This window comes from Lepisosteus oculatus, chromosome 10 (assembly GCF_040954835.1).
Source record: "Lepisosteus oculatus isolate fLepOcu1 chromosome 10, fLepOcu1.hap2, whole genome shotgun sequence".
NCBI lineage: Eukaryota > Metazoa > Chordata > Actinopteri > Semionotiformes > Lepisosteidae > Lepisosteus > Lepisosteus oculatus.
Genome location: NC_090705.1, coordinates 29671537 through 29698452, shown reverse-complemented (window position 1 = coordinate 29698452; position 26916 = coordinate 29671537). Strand labels below are relative to the sequence as shown.

The 26916-nt window shown below is 34.3% G+C and overlaps 1 protein-coding gene across 6 annotated transcripts in view; it reads left to right on the top strand.

The window, feature by feature from the left end:
• satb1a (SATB homeobox 1a) overlaps positions 1 to 26916 on the top strand; it is a 54622-nt gene that overhangs the window by 2076 nt on the left and 25630 nt on the right. The window contains exons 1-7 of one of the 6 annotated variants that reach the window (XM_015357523.2): positions 13326 to 13854; positions 16565 to 16803; positions 18694 to 18870; positions 19569 to 19695; positions 20483 to 20606; positions 24106 to 24217; positions 24992 to 25069. In XM_015357523.2, coding sequence (XP_015213009.2) covers positions 16590 to 16803; positions 18694 to 18870; positions 19569 to 19695; positions 20483 to 20606; positions 24106 to 24217; positions 24992 to 25069 — 832 coding nt within the window. In that variant the 5' untranslated portion in view covers positions 13326 to 13854; positions 16565 to 16589. Of the gene's footprint in view, positions 1 to 13325; positions 14342 to 16564; positions 16804 to 18693; positions 18871 to 19568; positions 19696 to 20482; positions 20607 to 24105; positions 24218 to 24991; positions 25070 to 26916 lie in introns of those variants that run through there. The other 5 variants (XM_015357526.2, XM_015357525.2, XM_015357519.2 and 2 more) reach the window with 5 other exon arrangements.

Genomic DNA, 26916 nt, shown 5'->3' with positions numbered 1-26916 from the left:
ATCACCTTTTCTCTTATACAATTTTTACATTGTATGCCAAATTATACTCATACCTGTCAGAGAAGAATTGGTATGACCTCGGCTTAATTTCCACTAGGTACAGTAATCCATTAATTAGACTTACAGTTATGCATCTTTTAAAAAAGTCATTTTGCAATTAAAGGCCAGGCTTTTGAGTTTGAAGTGTATATATTTGAAAATAAACACTTTAAGTCCTTTGGAATCTAATGAAATTACCAGATGGGCTTGGTTAATTGGGGTGCAAAGGTGAATTTTGAAACACTGCGAGTGGCTGACTCTAAAATGTATAAATCTGTAACACTTTTCTCAGGAAGTGAAAAGCAGCATATCTGCTTAAAGAAAAAAAAAATATTTGGTTGAGTACCTCAACACCCTTTCCAACTGGGAATGGAGATTTTTGCATGTGTGAGGTCAAAATTAATTATGAGCCTTTTCTGTGGTTTTGCTGTTGATGCATGATATTTTGACGTAAACGAATTGTTTTTTGAGTAAGAATGGTAAATGCATATGAGATCACTAATGGGAAGTTGTACTGTATCATTCAAGCAGTGCGTGGGTGTCTGTAAATTAGCTCCATTGTATTTTTTAGCTTTATGGTCCATTGTTGCACACTGAAGTTCACATCAGCAAAATTTTGTTTTTTAATCTTCGTTCTGTCATCTGTTCTAACAACTTTAATAGTGGAAAAATATTGTAAAACAAATTACCTCAAAAATATTTCTTCTACAGTATAATCCGCTGCAACTATTTAACATGCATGTCGTGACAATCATGTTGATAAAACTGACATACTTTTGTTTTGCATCATTAAAATAGACCCATTTAGTCAAAAATACACTTAAAGTGTAGATTGATCTTAATTTAAAAATTTCCATGGAAAAACACTTTGTATTGCAGACACAAACAGAAATGTATGTAAACTTTTCAGTATAATGGAGAGAGGTCCTCTATAATGTATTTACTCAGCACTGGGAAAGAATTGATTATTAAAATGGATTTTAATTTAGCTCCTTCTAGCTTTATATTATTCTTCAAGACTCCATTTTCATTTTGTTTATGGATTTTGGATCCTTTTAATAAAATATGTTATGAATCAATGTTTTCAGGGTTTGGAATTACTCCTCAGTAGAACTATCTACTAGGTTTAAGCACTGTGCATCACCATTATTTGCAATGTTATTGACATACATTTGGAAGTAGCAAAAACAAGTCAGCTTCTGTGGAAATCCAGTGAAGATATATTTGTTTATTATCTACACAGTTGTTATTGATAAAAATAATAGAAATACATACAGTACAAATAATGTAAACCTTATTCATTCTTCTATAAAGATAATATACAATTAAAAGGGGGATAAATTATTAGAGTGGGTCCTGGACATCATGCACAAATAAGCTATAGCCTTGTGCTAGAGTTGTTAGAAATCATGTCAATTCTTGTAAGTCCTTTTAGACTTCTAAGGCAATTTATAAATTGTGAACGTTATTAGCAACATTCTCAGTCTTACTGTATACTTTCATAGATGACTAAAAAGTGTATTATGCATTCAGCAGGTGTGCAAGTGTTGAGCACTCTTCTGATCTTTATGCGAATGTGTTAACCCCGCTTGTTGGCATGACATAACTTCATTACATACTGTAAGCTCTGAGAAATTGTGCCGATAAAGAGATCCTTAAACCATAACCTGATATAGATTAAATGCAGATGCAGAACTGTACGCTCCTTAAGTACTATACTAATGCTCTAGGGAAATGCTGTTTATCAACTGTCAGTGTTTTGTTATTAATAAAAAACACAATTTACTTTTCACTTCTTAGGTTTCCCTCTTCTTTGATAAAAACAAAACACGTTCAGACATTGTGATAAAATGGTGTTACAGCAGAACCAAAAATATGTGATTTCTTTAGAAAAGAAACGTTTCCATTAAGTGTCTGGTTTGAAGAATACAAAAGGGGCTGCTAGTGATACTGGAAATTCAATATATTCTTTAAACTAGGACAGTCTCCTTATGAAGTATTTAATGGATGGCTTGTAAAATTAATCATTTTTTCAGTCAATTTTTCCCAGGACAAGAAATCTAGCAAATACGGTATGCGTTCTTTTAAGAATTTCAGAATGATGAAGTATGTATTGTTTGCTACCAGCACTGGCAGGAAGTCATACCATTTTTGTTTTCTGGTTTTTGTGTTGTGATATGAACCCTGATGATCCCTGCCCAGATTCAGCTTGGCCTGAAGTTTACATCATATTCAGAGCTAATTGGTACTTAATTTGTCAGTTTTATCTCAGAGGAGGTAAGGGGGAAACACATTGTGAATGTGATCTTGATATAGTAATGTTTTTTTCTCACACATAGAAGGTTGGTGAATGTCATTGTTCAAAACAAGACATTGTAAATTTGAATGAGGTTTTATGGCTTAATTGAAAAAGGTTTGAAATGTGTATGCAGAAATATATGTTTTACAAAGAAGAAAACAACATTCTCCTGCACTGAACCTCTGAGACCAATTAGTCTATACATCAATTATTTTATGTGAAAGAGCTCAGTGAAGTGAAATGCTGCGAGATACAGGAAAACAGATATGTGTTTGTGTGTGATTTCTCCTGAATTTACTTGCATGCTTTCTATGACAAAGTAAAATCTCATAAAATAATCCATCTTTTCGTAGTCTGATATTTTAAAGACAATTCTAAAAAACACAAAATGGTTTGCAACGTTTTGCATTTTCAACTGCTTACCATTTTAAGAGATTATATTGTTAGTCGATCACTGGAGGCTGTGATGTCACCAAACAACATAAACTGGGATTGAAGAAATCTTCTTCCAAATCTGGTTTCCAAATGCTTACTTTCGAGACACTGGTTCAAAATGTGTTCACAAAATTCGAACAAAGGTTGTTAAAAATCCAAAACCAATGTATAATTACAAGAATGGATATAAACCCCTATAGTATGATAAGCAGCAAGCTGTATTGTTTATGTGTATTTCATTATTTTTATTTATGAAAAGTATTTATTAGACTTATATAAAATCTGCTAGTCAAGAGAGTCACAAGAGATTTAAAACCTTAATAATTTCTATTAAAGGGCTGAGAAGGGGTTTACACAAAAGAACCCCCCCACCTCACCCCCTCACTGGTATAGTGAATGGCAGAGGACTGCTACTTTGGCTATTGTGGGTTTCTGTAATCTGTCCCACTTAAGGGATGAGGCCTGATTTCCCACCTGAGACGATTAACACCCCCCCAGCTCACACCCCCCCTCCCTATGTAATTAACAATGTAGTGAAATAACAGCTCAGCAAACAGAGGGAAATTATACCTGCGGTAACAGGAGAGTAAATACCTGTTTAGCTGCCAGTGCATGTATTTATTTTCCTGTCGCCAGTAAATAAGGGCTCTGTCTCTCTTTTAATGTGTAGCTGTGTTGTGACTCCTCCTTGTTTGAAAGGCCTCTGTTATGGTTCCAAATGAGGGGAAAAAACAAAAACTTAACAATGATTCAGATACTTTTTGTGGCAAGCAACAACCTGGATTTAAAGAGGCAGTATCTTTACATGGATTGTTTCTGAATTCCTTGGAACTGAGGCAAAAATGTAACTAAAAATTACGCACATACCTAAGAACATACATATTCATAACAACTGCAGACAGTTTTATTAGAGCTAATTTATGTTTTTAATTAGGAAACAATTTTGTAAGCACTTCTTGCTTCACAATGCAAGTATCTTACAATTCATCCAGGGGAGCAGAATATGAAGTGTGTTTGTTACCTTAGCGTAATCTTAAATCTTTTAAGAACAATGGCGTAGCCTCATTTTCTGTTTATTAAGTTCTTCTCTTGTTTTCAAAAAGAGTTGTAAATGCTGAAACTATATAATGTTAATTGTGCCATGGTTAATCACCAGTGCAGCTGTATAGCATTTGAAAACAAAACATATGGAGGGTTTTGAGGACTACCAATGTTTTACCGTATTTATTGAAGCTTTTAACTTAGGTTTTTCATCTCTTTTTAAGACTATACATTTTTATTTCTTTATTTTTTATGCTTGTCAATATCAGATCTGCGTGGGTTTCCCAAATTCTTTGTTCTTGTACTGCAACAAATGTAAAATACCGTGCAATGGATGAAGCCAAAAATGACATCCTGGATTTTACGTTGTAAGGAAGCAGTTGTAATTCCCACCCACAGACCCCAATAAAATGATTTAAAACAGCATTTGATTCTGTTGTTCGTAGTGTGACAATGATATTCTATGTCCGTCATAGCTGGGTGCCAAACCTGAACACCTCACTAAAAGTGGGTGACCAACAATAAGCACTGGTACAGAACACACACATGCACAAAAACAATGTTTTATTAAGGAGGTGTTGTACTTTATAACAAATATTTCCTACACCATTTTGTTTCTAAAATTTATTGGGATTATACAAGAAAACAATAATCAGTTACATCCCTGATAATGTGAACAGCACTCAATTTAAAACCCTTAAAGGTTTCTTAATGGCAGTGTACCAGTATATTCTTTGGGGAGGTGAGTGCAATTGTTAGCAGTAGTTCTGTATCTAAAATAAAGAACAGTTCAATGTTTGCAGTGCTATAAAACTAATTTTATCATTAACTGTATGTCAGATATAATATTCCCTTGTTTGATTAATCTATGTGAATTCAGAATGGCAAAGACTAAGGAACACTCTGTAGAAAGGAATTGCATATCTTTAGAACCTTACCGTATGTCCATCTATACATTTAGATATACAACATATGTTTTTTGGTTAAGAATCATTGCAAAATATTTTTTTACTAAAGATAACCTTGACTACATATTCAGATTTTCTTTATGTGCATATAAAAATGTAAAAAAAACAGCTATACTGTGTATATTAGGGACATATTTATATTGTTACATAATATACAGGGAGCAAACTATTTGACAACTGTCTTAGCACTAACAGAATAAACAATTGTTTGTAACAGCTTTTCATGACAGATGAGGCTTTAATTAAGGTGTATTAAGTTGCACTTAAATACATATGGTTAACTACTTTTCAGGTAAATTGTTGGTCATTCTTGTAGATGATCATATATAAGAAGTCAGTGAGTGAATTATTATTACTAATTTTGCAAAACATCCTTTAGCTCCTTTATCTTATAGATTAGCAGTTTTTGTATGATGCAAAAAAGTATTTTTGACCTGAAAACTAGTAGTTACCAATACAACAACCTATATTATCTTTAGTTGATTTTCTATTATTTATTACACTGTCATACACCATAATCGTATATACATATCATCTCATATGCTCACATCAATTATTACCATATTGCTATTTTCAGCAGTTATGCACAATCAAGATTAGAAGCCCAGGAACTTCTAAAATTCAAACAGTTCACTGAAAACATCTGATGACAAAGTGATTTATATGCAGTTCTTACAGATTCCATTCCTGACATTAAACCTTGCAGTCAGGGAGCTAAAAAATGCTGTAGATTTCATGCATTCTGCAAGACGGCTGGACACATCAGTACCGTGAGAACAGTGCTCGACTCACATTTTACATAGAAAAAAGATCGTAGCACCCCCTACTGTAACTACACCCTCCATTCGGTATACGCGTTATTACTATTGTATGTAAGATGTATCTTGCTATTTTCTAGTTTTGTAGGCCAATTTTTAACATTCATAAATTGATATCCCGGCCTGCAGAAAAAAATTGGAAAGAGTCACACAAAGTTACACTAAGGGATAATTTAAACATTTAGGTGGTTTTGAACAATAAAATATTTAAAACATTGTCATATAGTATATGGAATTTAAATAGCTGATTTTTAAAAACTCTAAATCTGTGTTTCTCCACCTTTTTAATACCAGTGACCAGCTACCAAAGGATCTCCTTGTTAAAGGACCGCTTAAACTAAAAACAAAACAATAGAAGAAAAATATTGAATTCATCCATTACAACTGTGTCTCTCTGGCTCTGTAATTTCCCAGCAGAGATAGGTCAGCATTGCTCCAGGGACTGGTGCCAGTCCACGGGATGAAGGCTTGGGAAATTTATTCTAAAACATTTCTGTTATTTAATCCAGCACTTTCAGATTTTCATAAGAATCAGCACAGCAGAAGCAATGTATCTCTTTTCTATTTCCTTTTTAATTTTTATGGTTCTTAGAATCTGATGGTTCTTATGCGTCTTAGAATCTCATTGACTTTTTAAAGTGCATTTATCGTAGTAGTCGGAATACTATCTTTGTATTACTTTTTGAAACTCAAAATTCCTGTGTTGTTAGATCATCCCAACGTGCTGGACAATAGCGAGATTATTCATTTTTGCCCTCATTAGAATAACGCTTAAGGAGTATATTTTTTCCCTGGCAGTGTCATTTGTTGCCAAAGTATTTCATCACTGCAGGATCAGAAGAGTATCATTTCCCAATATTTACAGATCTCCTACCTTTAAAAAAAAACAAAAACCCTGTTTCACCATTCATCAGGAATACAGAGCCCTGTCTCTTTAACATATCTTGTTTAACTCTATTAATTGTTGATATGTTGCAATCCACGAGGCAAAAATTAGACCTCTAATTATTTAATCATGTGATGCTCCTCTGTACCAGTGACAGAAAAGTAATTTTCAGGGCCCTCAAACTGAGATGTTTGTTGATTGTTATATGACTAATATATTTTATAATTTAATAAAAGCTGGAGGAATAAACAACCAGGCAAGCTGATAAAGAATATTCTCAACACAACAAACCACATCTGTGATGAAATAATTGGTTTTAAATCATTAATACTGCACTTACACTGAGGGTTAGCTAAAAATGAATGCCGAGCGTCTCTCTCCTAACCAGTTAATTGGAATATTTTTTACAAGGTTTATGGATTTTGTGAAGTACGAGGCTGAGGAAAAAGCCTAGAAAACTTGGAGGAAAATAAAGTATTCGGATTACCTTTTAGAAATGCATTGCTTCAGTGTTCAGGCTTGAATAAACCGCAGAAGTCTGCTCTTATGCGTAACATTCATCTGCTGACAGTCACTGTCAGGATCCGTTGTTTAAAAAAATACCCACAGTAACATGCATCTGCAAACCGACCCTTCGTGTTTCCGTCTTGTGTTTTGGTCACATTCTTGCAACGTGCAACAAAATGTGTTAGAAGAGAACTCTTTTTCCAAAAACTAAATTGTTGTCAAGATGTTACAGATTTATGGTCATTGCATGTACTCCAGTTTTATTTTCTTTTTTTTTTTCCCACAAAAAAGTTATTTTAATATTGCAATTCACACAAAGTACATTACTTCTACCGTCTTGAAATGTAATTCATTCTTTATGTACCAAGAGAGTCATGAAATGATTGAGATGAAGTTTTGAAATGTTCAAGGAAATTTTTATTTCTAAATGTTTAAGGAATTTTAAGTCATAATCAGATCACATTGCCTGATGGGTAAGTCACAGAAACTTGTGCTGTTTCAATTGTATATCACTCAGGATTCTAATGAAACATAGAGATGACAGTTCAAAAGAGAAAATATTTGAGGCTTAGGGAAACAGCAGGATTAAAATAATGAGGAAAATAAGTAAAATAATGACTTACAACTAACAGGATTCCAGCAATTGTATAGACTTGAAACATATAGGACAGCATTGCATTTTTCAGATAATGTACTATAAAATCATCACTAGCTGTAAACTGTAATGCTACTGTATGTATATTGTAATTGACTTTCAAACCAGTTATTGTACAGCATGATACTTTGTTCTGGTATCTTATGTCTATGGAACAGTAGGTTGAACAATTATGTATGTTTAGATGATGTTTCAGTTTTTTTAACCAGATTAGTTAATTAAGTATTCTCTTGGGGTCTATATGTTCTGTGTATGAGAAAATTGGTGTCTCAAATTGATATTTCATACAGAATCCAAATTGACACATAGACTTTTTTTAGAGTTCATATTTGAAACCCCTCAAGCAATCTGTCCTTTTACTTGACTTATATTCTAAAACGACAAGATACTGTAATTGCAACCATTACAACATTTCAGTGGTTTTGCTGAGTTTTTTGAGAAATAAGATTTATGTTGTTTTACAGCTCAGGATACAAACGTTCAGAAAAAAATTCTTTTATGTCCGTTTCACAATTAGGAACTAGAAGTTTCATGTCTTTTAGATATTTTAGTTGTTCGGAAGTATTGAAGTAAAATAGTATATAGTATAAAGAATGTTTAAAATAATACCGGAATACAACAATACAAGACTCTTTGATCACACATTTCTTCAAATGTCATTATCTTAATATGAATTGTAAGGTAACATATATTTAACATCAATATGATAAAATAACAAATAACTATATTGTCCCAGACTAATGCAACTAAGCATGGAAAACTAGTCTGTGTTTTCCTTATTTTATATTCATACTATATGTTGGTCTTTTAAGGAAAAAATATGTTGATGTAAGAGGCTTTATGCTTTTCATCTAAGGTTTTTTGTGTGAGTATTTCACTGGAAAAGTTCTTAGCAGCTCGAGTATTACCTACATAAGAAGACATTATTTTCATTATGCAAATTCAAAATGTCTTAAATCAAGGGTATGAGGTTACAAAAGTGCATAAAGTTTGCTTTATAAACGCTATCATTATTTTCAAAGATGAACTTATTCTTTACTGCCTGCAAGGGATCATATATAATTTCTTTACATTTTCAGTATGATGAGGTTCATTATAAGCAACAGAGACCAGTGACATATTTTGCCTGTCCAGTTTAGCCATTTACTCCTGCTGTTTTCTCTTGCATTTAGTCTGCACCACTGTACTGACATGAAGGTAAGTTATACAAAACCAAACCATTTATTAAAAATGCAAACAAATACTTCAGTGTTACATGACATAATACTGTTCTGAAAAGAGTGTTTGAGCCCCCTTTAAATGTGTATATTAATATTTAATTAATTCAATGAATTTGATGTATTTCTGCTGATAAATAGAAAGTTTATGAAAGATTACCAAGTTCAAAACTGGTGTTTTTTACTTCACAATTTTGACATTGACATCTTGCATCTTTTCTTTTCTAAAACTTTTAGTTACAATTTTAATACTCCCCCTTACCGTTGAATATTAGATCTGTATAGTGTTTATGTTAAGCTATGTAATGCTGACTTCAATGTTAGAAGATGTATTGTACACTACATCTACTTTCACCATGATTGTATGTAATCAAGGAGTGATTAATAACACTTAGTGTCTTATTTGAAATTTAAAATGTCGCTGGTCTTATGTGAACTTATGTGAACTTTCTTATGTGAAAAAGAAAGTTTTTTACAGTTGTCCTAATACCCTGCACAGTCATTTTCTCGGCTACAGCTAAAGCAGCACTGATACTGTAGCTCTACCCCATGCTGTTTTTATCCACAAACTGTTTAAATGCATGGAAACAATTTGTAATAGCAATCCAAATAATCGTGTTAATGCACATTAGACATTGTGACTGACAAACAAAGAAACATCATAAGAACATTTTATTACACCTACATACAGTAGATGCATATTGTGCATATGTAGGGGATTATAAATTGATCACTTTTAAAGCCACAGTCATTGTAGTTTTCAGCTATGGAATACCTAATAAAATAATTTCGTGAAATATTGTATTATCTGTTTCAACACAAAGCAAAGTCATTAAAAAAAAAACATTTTTTATCAAAGATGACGGGTAAAAAAGTGTGATGTTCCTTTGTTAAATTTGCTCCGTTTCATTTTATAGTACAATATATCAGTCATCATTTCCCAATTGATTAGGCTCATACATTATTTAAAATAAAAACAAATTAGCAAAAAAACAATGAGCCATCAAAGCAGATTAATCCAACAGACATTATATGCTTTAATGCATATGCAAAGCAAGGGTGATGTCAATTACAATTTATCTCACTGACCACATCTTCTGTAGTTAATAAGCATTTCAGGTAAAGGTGGTAGTTATTATTGACAGCGATTCTTTTTATGTAGGAAAAATGATATCTGTTAATTATACACTATCCACAGGCTCTGGTTTTCAAGAGACAAAAGGAAATACTGGAAAAATGATAACTGGAGGTAATGCTTTGTGGTCCTGTCCTTTGTTTTTGCTAAGGTAGCACTGACTTCTGCGTGGCCACTATGTGGACAAGGCCAAGAATCCTGACCTTCAGGTTTGCATCCTAGTGGTGGCACTATATCTGTAGCTGTAAAGGGACACTTGAAAAATCAGTTAAGGATAAGTAACACCTGATACACTGCGTTCATGTCAGGGGATTTGACAGGGCATAGCAGAGCAGCCTTGTCTGTGTTTTGATCTTTGTGTTACACTACAGGTATGAGCAAGGAAAACATTTTCCCTAAAGATGGTGCTTCCTGCAGACTCTGTCACACAATGCCCACTCCACCAAAGACGGTCAGCTCTTCACAACTCTCACAACTCTTGGCACATCAGGTGGTAGACATGAATCTCTTTGTACACGAGTAGGCTATACTCAGTCAAAACCTGTAGAGTTGTTATAGGAAAATACATTTCTCACGATGCTGTCATACTGATTCTGTGCCACAATCAATAAGATAGTCTTGAGAATCCATCTGCAATCCTGTGACTATGCTTATTAGCCTTGTCCATACTAAGTTTTGTATAGCACTGCCTTCTATAAGGGATGCACCACGGAGTATTAAGCCCAATCAAACAGTATTTTGACTTCATGCAAGTGCCCACCATTTGTTTAATGCGCACTCTTATACGCTGAGAACTGAAAGACCTAAAGCATAAGGGTGTTTTGAAACACTCCCGATACTTTCTTTATAATCTTATTTTCATATGCTAGTTTACAATCCTGAAATTTCTTAAACAACCATAGCTGCCGAGGTGACATCCTTCTGAAACTTCTTACATTTGTGAATTACATACTGCTTAATAAAGCATTATTCAAAGTCCAGATATGTGTGATTCCTGGGTGCATAGCATAGCACTTCCTATGAGAGGCATTTCCTTGAGATGCATAACCCACTGCTGTCAGCTGTCATTTACATGCACTGTAATTATAAGATAGTATTTCCTTTGGCATTGTGTCTGGCAATTATTATGTCGCCAAAATGTGGTTTATGTACAGTTATGTGAAGAATGGTGTCTATGTTTTTGTGGTATTGCAGACAAAACAGGTATGCTTGCTTTTTCTAAGTCAATTTGAATCCTAGATTCCTACAGTAACCTCCAGGAAGAACTCTCCAAAGACATAACTGCATACAAAGAAAACCATACCAAGCATTTCATTTACCTTATTTTCTGAAACCTGTTTAATGTAACAATAAAGCTGTTGGTTGTATATTGAGTAAACTAAATCTATTAAATTTAAATATCTGTATATACCTTAGAGACTATTATACAAAAAGAAACAATACTGCATTCTATATTTACTTAAATTTTAAAGTACTCACTTATACGGATTAAGAAAATCTCAATCTGCAAACCTCAACTGTTATAATGAATTCATTTTTTGTAATTGCCTATATACTATCATGTATATTTCATTTTTGATGTATTAATTTTCAGTTATTTAACATTTTGTTTGTGCCATTTGTGTGACCCGAATACCTACAGTACTGTATGTGTTAGTTTATTTTATTTGCCTTGTGTTTTCTGCCACTGAATTCATTTAATGCATGTGCTCCTCCCCCAGAAACCCCATATTTAATATTTAATTTGAATTTTGAGGTTTGCACATTAATATATGACTTTCACCTTTGTATCACCATCTAAACTGAGCAATACTGGGACAGTTACTTAGAAGGCATTTCTGATATCTGATCAGTCACATACTGTGTCTTTTCTAATTATGTTTTCATCCACACTGCCTTATTTCCCGTTGGCTTTTTTATGTTTCCTGTTTTGAAGTTCATGTTAATTGTTTTGAAGTGTTTTGGGGTTTTACATTTATTACACAGTTATTGTTTTTAAAGACTTTTGTGTCTTGCCTTTATTCCAAAAGTATTTTCTATTGTTGTTATGCTTCTGACAAGGTATGTTCTCATATTTTCCAGCCTTTATCTCTGAATTTGTAAATGCTGCATGTTGCTTATGTCTTTAATGTTTGAATCTGTGCAGCAGTTGATGTTCTAGGTACTTTGATTAAGCAAGCATATGTTTAATATCTCACATTTTCCTACATATTCTGCCTTCTCTATAAAAATAATTGTTTAGACTTCCATATTTAAAGAGTGTTGAACTGCATTTGCATCATTCTTTATGCTAGAGGAAATCTAGCAAATCAGTAACTACAAGATTATGATAAAATAAACACCTTGTGCCTATTTTGACTGAATTTGCACTGAATTTGTGAAGTGGTGATGGAGACAATAATTAAATCTAGTTTCAGGCAATTTTGTGCAGGATTTATTTTTTTCCTAGATAAATGTAACTTGAAACGGCTGTTTGGTGAGGGTACATGAGTTTTCTTCCCACTTCACTTTTTTTTCCTACCCAGCCTCTACCCCCTCTCCTATTGTGTGTATGGATAATGCAAGTGTCATTTGTGTTATGGTCAGGCTCTGCTAGTTCTGAAATTTGATCTGTTCAGCGCAGCTAATAATCTCTCTTTTCCTCAGCACTGTGCGCTGTGTCACCTGTGAATGCTGTATCCTGCCTGTGTGCAGCATGTGTTATTAATTCAGATATTCAGTCTATTCTGTGATGCTAATAATTCCCTTGCTCCTAGTGCTTCGCCTGTTCAGTGCCATATGGCGGGTGCTTTTGTGCTGTGTAAAATTCTGCAATATTTTTTGACGTTTTCCCAATACTTTTTGATATACCGAGTATAATCCATACAGCATGCGCGCATAATATATTTTCATTGGTAAAGTTATATTCCCAAAATATTGCAACGCTTTTTCGACTGAAAAATACATTTAGTTGTCACGTATTAAAAGAAGGTATATTTTTTATTTTAAGAGAAATAGATATTATGTTGTTTGCAGGATATCCTTTTAATAATACATGAACACAGTGCCCGTTCTGTTTTGCTTTTGCTTATAATGATCAGCTGGCTACCGGAGATGCAACTGACGTATGGAGCACATAACTATAATATAGTTCTAATAGGTAGTTTATATAATGTATTTATCTGAATATATTCCTTTATAGTTACGATGCCTGTAATCTCCTTTCCTTGTTTCGCATTGTGTGTTACCAGACGTATTTGTGTGTGTGCTAGTGTGTGTGTGTTATTCTGTAATAAATGCAGAGCCGCCTCACTCTAATCAAGCTGATTAAAAATTCCTGCGCGCACAGCCGGAAATCGCACCCTCCTCTGTTTTCTTTCCACTTTTTAGTTTATTTTTCAGGTCCTAATTTCGCTAGGACATCGGATGACACGGCGTGATGTTTTGAGTGGTTCCGTACGCTCTTTAATACCCGATCGTTTCGGCGTTATTTTCTACTGAAATGAGGAGAAAGAGGAGAGGCAGTAGCAGCACCAGCGAGGGGAGTGATGAGTCAATACAACTAATAATTTAATGGGGACACAGAGAGAGGGAGAGAGAGAGAAAGAGAAGCTCCGTCCGGGCACAAAAAACGACCAGAAAACATCACAACACAGGGATCAGACTTTAATTTTTAGCACGTTTAATCCGTATTTTCGATTGGAAGCTATAACGCACTTTTATACCTGTTAGTGACTGCAAAACCGCACATCGTCTTTTAAATGGGAAGACAGGTCGTTTTCGCATTTTCTCCTGGACAGTAGAGGCAAAACTAACGCACTGTTGGGGATCTTTTTACATATATTCCCTACCCAGTTTATAACAAGAGAACATAAGTATGTGTTTATCCTTATTCCGATCGTTGCTTTTTCGGTGCACACTTGGTATTTTTTGTGCTGAATAGTGGTAACTCCGCAGGAGAACTCTATGCACTTGTAACCGGTATTGTACTTTTCAGGAATACGTTTCAGGTGTACCAATGTCTAGCTTAATGTGATAAGAATTTATCTCCGCGTCAGCGTTAATTAGTTGTTTGAAATATATAAGAAATCGACCGAGTTAATTTCTCATCCATGTTATCGTTTTTTATACAAGATAAAGTTCTCGGTTTTGTACATTTCGTCTGCTGCTCTTGGAAAATCGCCTTTTTTCGCCTATTGGGGAGAGCGTATACAATCCGTTTAAAGAAGAGTATTAATGTCTGCTGTCATACAGACCTAGAAAGCGTCAAACTTTCAAGTGTTCCTTCCTTTGAAAGAACTTAAGTAAAAGAAGGCGCTATTCACCCAGGCTGCTGTGTATATGCTTTCAAGTTTTGAAGTGGTGAGTTTCAGGTTGGTTTTCCTAATTTGAGTTCAGCTGCACTGTTTCTGTTTCTAGATAGTACTCTTGCCTCTTTGTCTTTTTAAAAGGTCATCTCAAAATCCTGACCTGGAACACCACCAAATACGGAATCTGGACTGTATTTTGGCTTGAATTTGAAAATTAGATAACACCGAATGCTAGGAATTTAGAAGTTTGCCAATAACTAGAATGATCTTTTATGCATGCATAAGAAAATGTCTTCAAATATATGAATATCGAAACAGCTATATTTGGGATTAGTCCTTACTGTTTTAAAATATCTTAATATGAATGTTGTTGCCTTATAATGCAGTATGAATGTTGTGATATTTTAAACAAGTAAAACCTATTTAGCATGCTCCGATATTGATGATATGAGGTTAAGTTTGGAAAACTAAAAAAAGTATCTCATAACCCAGGTATTTTGAAAGCAATGAAGACACTAGATGTCTTAAAAGAGGCGGTGTTCTAAATTTGTTATTCGTAAAAGCTTGATTTTTCCATGTTTTAATCTTTTGTTTATTCGTTATATTCTTTGTGGTAGGAAAACTTTTAAAACTATAGATTAATGTAAAAATCCAGAAATGAGGTAGGAATAACCATTTCTGTTCATCGGACCTCTGTAGATTGTCTCCCTGTAGTTTATTGTACTCCTGTAACCTCCAGTATGAGTTACCAGCTGTTCTGTGTAATACTATACTGTACCTTTTTGACATTGAAAAACAGCGGCAAAGAGAACAAACGGGCAGTGCTTTTTTTGTTTTATTCTGCTTGAGTAAACATTTCCCATTGTGAAAGGTTGCTCTATGTACAATATTATCAAGAATATGCAAATGAAAGTTGTGAAAGTTTAAAAAAAAATTCACGGCAGAGAACTTGGGGGTCCTGGTGGTGAATTAAGAATTTAATTGGTGGTGTCATGTAAGATCTTGCATAATATATTTGCTTAAGGCGTTTATAAAAGTTCACATGTGATTCTTAATATTTAGTCTTTTTCACATCCAAGTACATGGACTGTTTAATGCAGAAATCAATTTAATGTTTTTGTATAATACTGTGCCTTGTTTTCTTTTCCTCGTGGGAATACAGAGAGATAGGCATACATAATATATAGTTTTTAAAAGGGGATCTGTGATGTCATAAACTATACAATGATTGCTTATTAAGATAAAAGGGGAAATGTGTGAAAAAATAAACTACAGAATTATACAGTTTCATATAGGGTTCCAAAATCTGTTTATTTGCTTTAGCACCCTTTGTAACAGTTTGTCACAGAACGCTTTTGCACTGCGTGATTTAATGGGTATAAAAGTAATGTCACTTTGCACTCTATGAATATAAGATATGAAGGAGTTCTAAATGTATCTCAAAATCATTTTGTGAAAACAATTAGCATTGTTATAACCTTCACCTTTCCTTCCAACGAAGAGTCTACAGACTGAGCTGGTGTATGAAAACCCATTACAAGTCTACAAATGGTTAACTGGGCAACTTGTTTGGAATACCAGACATAAGAGCTTCAGTAATTTCAGGCTCATTAAATTATTTAAAAAAAATCAGTAAATATGTTATTAAAAAATAAGAGCTAATTTTGTCTTATAAAATGAATATGCAGTTTCTCTAGTAGCTTGTTCTCTTTTTGCAAGGACATGATCATTCCATACATATTACTTCCCATGCAGTGTGCAATAAAAGGCCTCTTCAAATGTCACTTGAAAGGGTCTGTTTGTACCAATTGCTATCTTATTAAGGTTCTTACTGAAGAGACTGTTGTACTATTACATTAATAATGAACCAGATGTACATGAGATTAAAAATGGAGTCAGATAAGTCCCTTGTTGAAGCTGGAAAGACTTTTTGTGTAATTCAGTATCAATATTTAGAAATGACTCTAATCAACTTCTTACAGTCTAAATAGTTTAAGACCTAGGTTCATATGGACTTATTTTAAGGCACTAGTATAGTTCTTTGTTAACATGTTACTGTCTTTGTGGACATTACTGAGTGGGCTTTTTATGAATGAGTTGTCACGTTTTTAACTCTTCAAAAAAACGTCATTTCCATAACCTGTAGACAGCCAAGGTTGTGGGTGGAGAGACAAGGTTTGAGCATTGCTCTGTTTTCTGTTATGTAAACCTGACCGTCAGTGGCGCTGAAGTGTTTTGTGTCTGCTCATTGCGCAATTCAATCTTTTTCTCACAGGTGACTTTGAAAGGTGGCGCTGAAGATGATGGATCATCTCAGCGATCCTTGCCATGGGAAGGAGAACTGCGAGCTTCCCAATAGCATTGGAGATCCCAAGGCACCACCGACCAAGATCGCACGTCTGGAGCAGAATGGAAGCCCTCTTGGAAGGAGCCGTTTAGGAAGCACGGGGGCCAAGCTTGCCGGGGTGTCTTTGAAACCTGGTGGACACTTGATGAAAACATGTCATAAGAGAGGTAACTCTTCCATTTTTTTTTTTAGCACTTCAGGTCAGCTGGTGGTTGGTAATTATGACTTCACTGAACAGGTGATCATCTGGAATAAAAAGACTTTCATAGTGAAACGTTGCTTTCCTTAATGAGATGGATGGTTTTTCGTTTTATGCTGTTTTGTAGCAATGGCTTATTTGAAATCATTTTGGGAAGATGTTTGGTGAAATAAGATTAGGTTTCAGAAAGTTTTCATGTTATGGTCTATATGTATGCTGTATCCCTAGAAACATTTGAGACTTTTATAATTTAATATAATAATTTACAAAATAGTGTTGTCTGTCAATATATCTTTTAATATGTGTAAATGTACTGCTTTTGCAGTGTTATGGGGAACATAGCTTTTATTGAAAGAGTGGCTATTTTATGTGGCTACTGCAACAGTTTATAGAAACTCCAGCTGAGTTTTTGTGTCTTAATGTTTTCAGAAAATTCTCTGAACTGAGCTATAGCTCCCAGCACACTTGTTCTTTAAATGTAATATTCAAAAACTTCTGAAAGGTTGCAAAACATTTGCAAAGTTTTGAAGCAGCATAATTTATTGTTAGCTGAATAACATTTACCATACAGTCGTTTATTTTTTTCTGTGTTCCCTGAAAACAAAGCACATATTGATCCTGAAATGAACCTACACAGCAGTCCTTATTGTTAGATCTTTATCTATTAAAAATGGAAAAGCGGCACTTCAGCAAATTCTTTGGCCTCTGCTCATGATTACCCTATTTATTGATTGTTTGCCAGGAATGTATGCATCTTAAGAAAGCCAGGGTAAGAGCATTAAAAATATAATTTATTATGGCTTCTCAAACAGAGTGCATTAATATTATGCCACGAATCACTGGGGCTATATAAAAAAAGACTCTCTGACGCCTGAAAAGTTATAAGTTCCATAAATTCCTGAATAGAAGATTTCAGCTGTCTGGTATTATGTGATATTTGCACAGCAAACTGTAATGCCAGGACAGTTTTAGACAAGGATTCTACAGACTTGATTTCTTCTTATGGCAGCATGCTGTTTACCCAGACTCGTAAACCTTATGCAAAAGTTTAACACTGCCTTTAGCTTTAAATCATACTGTATTTTTAGCTCCTACTGGTCACCAGCATTCTCTAGTTTTTATGTTGGAGGTTACTGAAAGTTGCCTCTGCTGCAGAAGGGAGAGTTCTAGGAACTGTAAAGTAATTGTGAAAAGCCAGCTGGCAGGAAGTCTATGTAATGCTGCTCCTTTTCATAGAAAGGTGGTCAAATGTAGTATGCACACCTTTGCAATGTTTCCTTATATTTGTAAGGCCAAGGGGAAAAAGGCACATTTTGATTATTTGGTTGTGAAATAATTTTCTGTTAATTCTGATTTGAATTGACCCAGGTTTTAAGTGCATCCAGTGTGTATCTATATTTGGGAGCAAAATACTGACAGAAAGAACAAATGTTAAACCACCTTATTTAGAGATGCAGGTTTCTGGATGGACTGTAAACCTTATTTTTCTATACATTTTTTAACTATTGTAAAATAGTGACAATTATGACTCTGTGCTTACTATGTATGAGTGTTTGGTAAGTTTTATTATTTAAACGTTCTCTCTATTTTGCAGTGATTTACTAAGAAAATGCATGTCTTAAATAGACATTTCTATTGGCTGATAAAACTTGGGTTGTGCTTTTTGCTTTATAGTAAAAGTTAAATAGTACAAATCTTTTTTGGGTATTTCTGTTAGAAAGGCATGTTGATTTGGTGTCCTAACACATTTTCTGTTAATGTTTAAAGCATTAAAGCTTTCTGATTTTGTAATGGAAAGATCAAGATACATGTTTTCTACTACTACTTTCACATGATAGTGCTATCTTTCTCTTTGTAGGGAACATGCTTCCAGTGTTTTGTGTTGTTGAGCATTATGAGAGTCCTATTGAATTCGACAGCAAAGAGGAGCATGCAGAGTTTGTGTTAGTGAGAAAGGACATGCTCTTCAACCAGCTCATTGAAATGGCACTGCTTTCTCTCGGATATTCCCACAGTTCTGCAGCTCAGGCAAAAGGTAGGCATTAATTAAAATGTATAATAATTACAAGTTGCTGTGGGTGTTTATTGAAAATCTACTTTACTGCACAAATATATAACAAGGTGACATCTAATTAAAAGAAGGCACTACATTAAAGCTAAGGTGAATCATTTCTGCTTCAGAGTGAACCCTGAACAGATTTTCACTTTTCTTGATTCTAATAATACATTTTCCAGGTGGGACTGAAGGTAGACTTGGCTTTGATGAGTTTATGGTAATTATACTCCTGTAGCACCAGCTATTTTAAGATGTTAAACTTTTTCCCTCTGTAATCTTTAACTTTTTTTAAAATTGTTGTGTAAAGCAATGAAATACCAGCAAGTTTGCCAATTTCACTTTTAGTCAAGGAAAATATCATGCTTAGCAAAAGTATTATAAAATATGCATTTATCTAATGTTCTTCAGCATGTTGTGTACAGTCATACATGCCTATTTTAAATGCTGTCAGAATAAGATTTGATATTTTAAAAATGCAGCAATCTTCTGTAGCAAGCAAACTGTTGATGGATTTTATTAGGCATTTCAAGAATAATTATGTTGGGCATAGTTATGTCCACAAACAGTCTGTAATTTATTGGCAGTATTGTTTTTGTTCTTACACTTGATTGATTTGTGGTGTATTGTACCATAGGATTTAAGACCGAGTCCTCTTCTTTTCTCTCTCTCTGTGACAGGCCTAATCCAGGTTGGCAAGTGGAATCCAGTCCCCCTCTCCTATGTAACAGATGCACCGGACGCCACAGTGGCAGACATGCTGCAGGATGTGTATCATGTGGTCACACTGAAAATTCAGTTACACAGGTTAGTCACAACACACCAGTCGTGGGGAATAAATGACTGTTTATCAGGATTGTTGTTCTTTTTTTTTTTCATCTCTGTAAGCTTGCAGGCTTCTTAGCACTTTTAAGGTGTTCCTAAACATTTCTGTTTCCTTCATTTTTACACCAATTGTGTTCAGAGGTTGTCTGATGAAAAAGGTTGTATTGAATACTTCAATCAGACGCATGTTTTGAGCAGCATCTGTTTCATGTCTTGCTGTCTGTGATGGACATTGTGTATGTGATGTAAGAGGTTTGAGTATGTGATGACATTTATGGAAGACATGCACAATTGTAGAACATTGCTTGCGATTTCTTAATGTAATTGAAAGCATGTTTTTCCCGCATAGCAACGTGTCTTATAAATGCATTTATTTTAGGGTAAGGCAAAAACAGACTTCATAATTGTGCTGCAAGTACAGTATGTATTATACTGTATGAAATTTAAGTTCTCGTGTTCATGTACATTATAGGTTAAAACTGAATCTAGGCAGTAACACCTTAAATTGTTTCACCAAGCACATCAGAGCAGGAAGGTAGAAGTAACATGAAATAATAGTCGCCACATGCAGCTGATGTATAATTCATGCATCAATACAGCAGATGTGTTGTATAAAGTAATTAACTAATCAGAACAATCAGGAGACTGAGAGCAATCTCCAGATGCATCTGCTTGATGCGCCAAATGAAATCTGTCTGTCTTAAAGGAATGCTTGCAGCAGGATGCAGCCTTGTATTAATCCTCTCTTTAATCTATCCCCTCCATGCAGTTGCCCTAAACTGGAAGACTTGCCTCCTGAACAGTGGACACATTCCACAGTAAGAAATGCCCTCAAGGAGTTACTGAAAGACATGAACCAGAGCTCATTGGCTAAAGAATGTCCCTTGTCACAGGTGCTGAAGCTTTAAACAAACAAAATACAGTAACAGCAACTGCAGTGTCCCTTTTCAAATGCCAAATGCCTGACGGAGTGTAAAGCAGTTTTCTGAACCAGACAAAGCACTTCAAATCTGTGGCAAATGTAAATGGTAAAATCGTGAATATTTAACAATTGGTGTATGCATTTGTGAGGTTTAGTGTTGGAAAACATTGGACAACCTGAATTTTTAGTATAATATTTCTTTGAAGCCCTATTTATTTAGCAATTATCAGGCTTGTGTCATGTTTTTTGCACCCTCATTTATCTGCTTTAGACAAAACAAAAGCTCCAAAATATTGTATCATATAAAATAAATATTTGGCATTCCTGCATTAAGTGCAAATTTATAATTCATTTTTTTCCTTGCTGCCTTCATGAAAGAGAGCAGTATATTTATTGCATCTAGCACAGGAACAATCTAAGGTGGAAATAAATTTATGTTCATATTTCCTGTATAGAATTGCCTTCCCAGAACAACAATAATAATTTATGCTTCAGGCAACTGTGAGTTTGAAAAGAATATAGAATTGCAATGTTGTAAATAGTCCCTCAGTGTCATTAAGCCTGAAATGAGGTCCAATCCTAGCAGATCTATATAATGTGGTGTGCTTAATGTTTGCATGTCAAGAATTCCCTTAAGTAGATTTGACTGCCTTCAGAGTTCACACCCTTGTGGATGCAAATATAAAATCCTACTCTACTGGCCAAACCAGTCACTGTACATTATTCTGTTAATGTCAGAATGAGACACATTTAACAGCAGGTGAGCTAGCTTTATACTTCATGAGTGACTAGAAAAGGGGGGAATAAAGAGAAGACTGTTTGACTAGCAAGAATTGATTGACATCTGTTTTAGGATTAGTGTTTGCCAGACATTCAGCACAGGAATCCAATGAAGAAAGGTTAACAAAGTGGAATTCATTGATGGAACTACCCTTCATTTGATCAAATCTTGAAAGTGGAATTTTTTTTATATGACTGTTTTTTCGTAGTCTTCTGGTACAGTAATGTTTTTATTGCTTCATGTAGATCAGAGACTGTAGTCATGGTTTGGGCATTGGAATAAACTGCACACAACATTCATTTTGTATATTTATATTGGAAAGACTTGTAAATAGAAAATTAAATCAATAGAATTGCTGCTTGGTTTATGTTGATGTATAGTCTCTTTAGCTTTGAAAGGACATTTTGTTTTAAAGATAAATGTACTTATTTGCTTATAAATTTACTTATTTTACAATTTCTTAATTTTATGAATTTGCTCTCATGCATCAGCAGTCTTTCAAGAGATATTTTCCAGTGATCAGGCTTAACCCCTGTCCTCTTTGAAACTAGAGCAACAAAAGAATTCCCCACCCACCCCCTGCCCCTGAAAGAGCAGCTGTTTAGTTGCATAGCAGCAAATAGCCATCAAAAGCCATCTTTGTGGACTGCTTTCTAGAGCTGTCAGAATCTGAAGTAATAGATTTTTTTATTTTGCCTGAACTGGTGTCAAAAGAGGTTGTGATTAAGATGTTTTAAAAGAAGGGGAGAGGTGCCGTCTTTCTAGTACAATAGGGATTAAAAATTTGGTTAATAAGAAACTTAACTAAGAGTTGAAAGGGAGTCACATTTGTAGATCTACTCATCTTTGTGTCTCTCCCATCACGGAAAGTAAAATAGATCGTTTTACCTGATAACGTCTTCTGTGACTTCCTGGGCATTCTGATCAGGTTGTAGATAATCGTAATTTAAAGGGGCCATGTGTTATCCTGTACCTGTTGAAAACTGCTAATGTAATGGAAACTGTATGTGTGTATGTATTTGCTTGCTGTTCTTGCTGTGAATACACCAAGACAGTATCTCAGGAGACAGTTTTGATGCATTGCAAGAGATGCATGATTAATGAATTACATTTATTAAAACATCTGTGTCAAGACACTGGTATTCTGGAGTCATCAGTAGACCCTGCTGAGAATCATTACATCAATATTTTAACGATAATAATGATAATGATAGATGCAGTTTTTTTTCCCAAAAGAGAAAAGTGTTTAAAACTTTGACAATAAAATAATTTGGTTATTGTTTCAGTAATTTCAGCAATAAATGCTTCTGAAAGGATTGACATCAGCCATTTTTTCTTTCAGTTTCACAACATTTAGAAGTCAGTGAGATTAAGGCAAAGGCTTCTCTCCTGCTTGATTTCTTTTGTATTAGAATTCTGTTTGAAGTACTGTAATGTCTGAAAGGGTTGACCTGTTTGGACCATATGTAATCACAAATCTTTCAGACTGAAACTTGAGTGTATTCCTTAGGAGTAAAATTAATACTACACAAGACATTTAAGGTTTTAAATATTAGTGTGTAATGGCAAATTAACTGAAAATATCATGCAAACCTTAGGTAATATACCAATTGGAATGTCTTCTGGCTTAAAAAAAACGCAATTATTTTTTTTGTATTCAGAAATGTAATTTTTGAGAATACGGTGAGTCATAAATTACATTTACAGTTCCCCTAGTATGTTCCATCAATACCAAGGTTATGGAGAAGAGATAAACTGTTCAGAAAGAAGTTGTTTTGCACTGCCTCTGCACTCTGAAGCTGATTTTGTTTTGTACTTAAATGCATATCGCATTTTCTTTAACATCATGTCATGAAAAAAATCTTTGCTTCCTGCTGAAGAGTTAAGTCACTGTTATGTCTTTTAGACAAAGCCAGAGGGCTAATAATGCCCCAAAATATTCAGATTTTTATAGAAATAGTAAAGATGGCATACCTGTAATTTGAAAACAGATGGTTTCGTCTTTTGAATATTTATAACAATCAAAACAATCTCTATGCTATTCACCCTCAGGCCTATAAGGTGTTAGAAACAGCTTCAATTTAATAAAAAAGAAATCTCTCTTGTTTTTGAAGAATGCATAAAAAAGTTGAATAAAATTTAAAGACAACACCAACTTGTCATTTATATGTACATACAGATAGTTAAGGTGTTCAATAATTTGGTATAGACTGTCATTTGGAAACCCAGCAGTTTTGATATGCACTTTTCTAGTGGAATAAAGCAGATTGTACTGAACACTTCAAAGTTAACGTGGAAAAACAAAGTGGCAGTTTTAAATGGCTATTTCTAGAGGCTAAAATTTAATAAGATTGATTTCTTTAAAAAAACAGTTATATTTAATCTAAGTGCACCAAATAAAACTACCATTGCTTCAGAATTCAGCTTAGCTTAAATAACCCTACTGAAAATTTCTTTATGCTCTCTCAGGCTTGTTGGCATTTGTTGTAAAGGGATATTTTTTAGACAACAAAAAGATAGAAATGCATGTGGCTCTTAAACTGAAATATTCCTGTTATTTTGTAAAAAGGAAATGCTCAATTTCTTTAATAGATATAGGATGCATGTGAACAAAACAGAATTTTAATACATTACGTTCAATTTGAACCTGGCAGCTTTTTTTTGTACAACACTCTTTTCTCTGTTGCAGAGTATGATTTCTTCCATTGTGAACAGCACTTACTATGCAAATGTCTCGGCAGCAAAATGTCAGGAATTCGGGCGGTGGTATAAACATTTCAAGAAGACAAAAGATATGATGGGTAAGCAAAATGTCTTAAAATTGTAATCCTAGTAATCATCCCACCTTGAGTCCAGTTTTCAATTCCAACTACAATTCAGCTGTCAACCTGGTGTTCTTACTAAATTCTTCAATGATTGTTTAATTTGTAATACAACAATTATGATTCTTGGGATTTGTTGTGTAGATTCATTGTGTTCTGCTTTATCATGTGTAAATTTTAAAGAATTAATTTAAACGATACTTAAAACAATGCATAAATATACCTTATGGATCATTTGTATGGATTCCCATACCAAATGTATTCCTGTGACGCCATATGACTTTAATACAAATAGACAACAGATCAAACAAGTAAAATTGCACTTGAGGAAACAAGTAACAGAACACATTCTCATTTCCAAATACCAACTCATTTAATTCCAGAAACTTTGTCTTAATGTAACGTATGTGTTGTATCAAACGGTAAAGTTTAGCCCTCTTTTCATTTTTATATTTCACATTTAGCTCCAGGAAAGTGACCTGTGACATATGAACAAGACCAAAGTGTAGCCTATGTTTTGTTCCTTCGTTATTTGCGACAGCCTGATTAATTTAAGTTTCAATGTTTTAAAAAATAGGAAAATAATGTCTAAAGTGTAAAGTCTTTCAACACCAGCTAGCCATCAAGTATATGGCCTCACTTCCTAATACCAGGTTGTGTGTCTTGGGACTGTTAAGTGGCAGGCAATATTTAATACATAATGAGTAGCTTAATGAATTTTTCCCATATTTTTGTACGTGTGTATTTGCACAGTAGCGTGCCAGCCCTCCCAGCTGGAGGGATACCTGGAAACATGCATTCTCCACGACAGTCCAAGATCCACTGCAGTAGGTATGTGAGAAAATAGAAACTTTAGAGGCTTCAAAACTGGCAGAGTCTGATGCCTATGGCCTAAGCCTTTCTCTGCTTTTTTTGTACTCTGAAAATCAATACTGTTGTTCTTATAGTGAAAGGGTGATAAAGTAAATAGTTCTGTTTTAATGTTAAGTCATGTCCAATATTCTATAGGACAAGATGTGCTGCTAGTCCATTTTACTACTTGCTGTCTGACATTTCTTCATTTAGAAAATGCAGTCTGAACACACTGTGTTTATCCGCAGCTTAATAAAAAGATGATTTCATGGTTTTAAAGTTTTGTCATTTTTTATTTTCACATAAACCTCTGTGCATTGTGTTGTTACTTTGCAGATTTCAGATTACTTCTGAGAGGATCATGAAGGTCTAGAGCACACATTAGGTTTTGCACATACAGAGCATGCAGAGGAGCATTTGGTTTTTTTATCCTACATATTTGTTTTAGGAGAATTGTTAGGATTTAGGAAGAGGGACTACATTGAAGAGAAACTCCTACTGTGAATCTAAACATGACTGTTTTACTTTTTGATGGTCCAGAACAGTGACATTTCTCAAAAATTGCTAGGGGCTTCTTGTAAAACTTGAAATCCATGAAGAGCAGTGGCTTTTCCACACTGAGCTATTCCAAAGAAAAAAAAAGGTTTCCTGTTGTTTTACGCTTCAGGAGGTCTGCTCCTTCATGGAACAAGTATTTGTCCCATAGCTGTATTTTTTTTCATTGTTGGTGATGACCCCTTCTCATTATTATTTTGCTGTATGGCTTTGGCTTTTTGTGCGAAGCAAACATAGGGACATCTCTTAAGGTTTGCCATCCCTTTCATTTTTGATTAATTTTCAGACCACATGAAGAAGTTTGCTTCCTAGCTGTTTATAGATTGGTGAAGACAAACCACGTTGTCAGTGTTTGTGCGAGAGGAAAAAATAATATGCGCAATAGGCTTTTGCGTTGTTCCCCCCCTAGAGATGGAAGAAACATTGGAAACATGTGTTCATGTGATCTTGTGGTTTTCTTCCTCCACTGAAATCCTTTCTGCAGTGCACTGTAGGGTGATGTCCATTTCTATGATATTTTCTTTAGAATTTGTCTCCAGAGACATTCCTTTCTTTTGGCCTTTTTCTAGTTTTCTTTTTAGTATTGTGCACTGCCAGGGAACTGTAACTCTTAATGATTTTCATTTTGGAGTGGTAGCACATGGAATTCATTATTCAGAAAAAAGATGCGGACTACCTGTTTATTCCTCTGCATATTGTTCTGTCAAACGCTGAGAAATAGAGAAATTAATTGGTTCTGGAAGTAATGGTGAATATTGTAAAAATATTTTCTGTTTTTTACATTTCAGTGCACGCTAAAGTGTTTTGTGGCAAACCATTTTCCTTTTTCAGCTACATAATATTTTACAATCCTTTCATCTATCCTTCAGATATTGTTTTGGTAGTTTTCTGTAGATCCATTTTTTTTCTTTCCAGTCATGTCATAGGGAAAAAAAATATCAACTGTTCTAGTTATAATATCGGTAATGGTACAGTGTCTCACTTAAAGCTTAACTGAAATGTCAAGTTGCTGCAAGTTTCCTAATGTATAGTTGGGATATTTAATTATATAAAATAAAGCAGCAGACATAACAATTAGATAAGTGTAAATTAAGAATATTAACATTCTCAGGTTGAACTATATAGCTATTAAATAAAATTGCAGAACAAAAACCAACCTTATGCTTTTCTACACGTGGTTCAGTTCTTGGTAGCTTAGGTTTCTCGTGTTTGTAGTGCTTTGCTAACTTTGACAGGTTATATTTAGATTGTTCCATATTACATTATTTTAG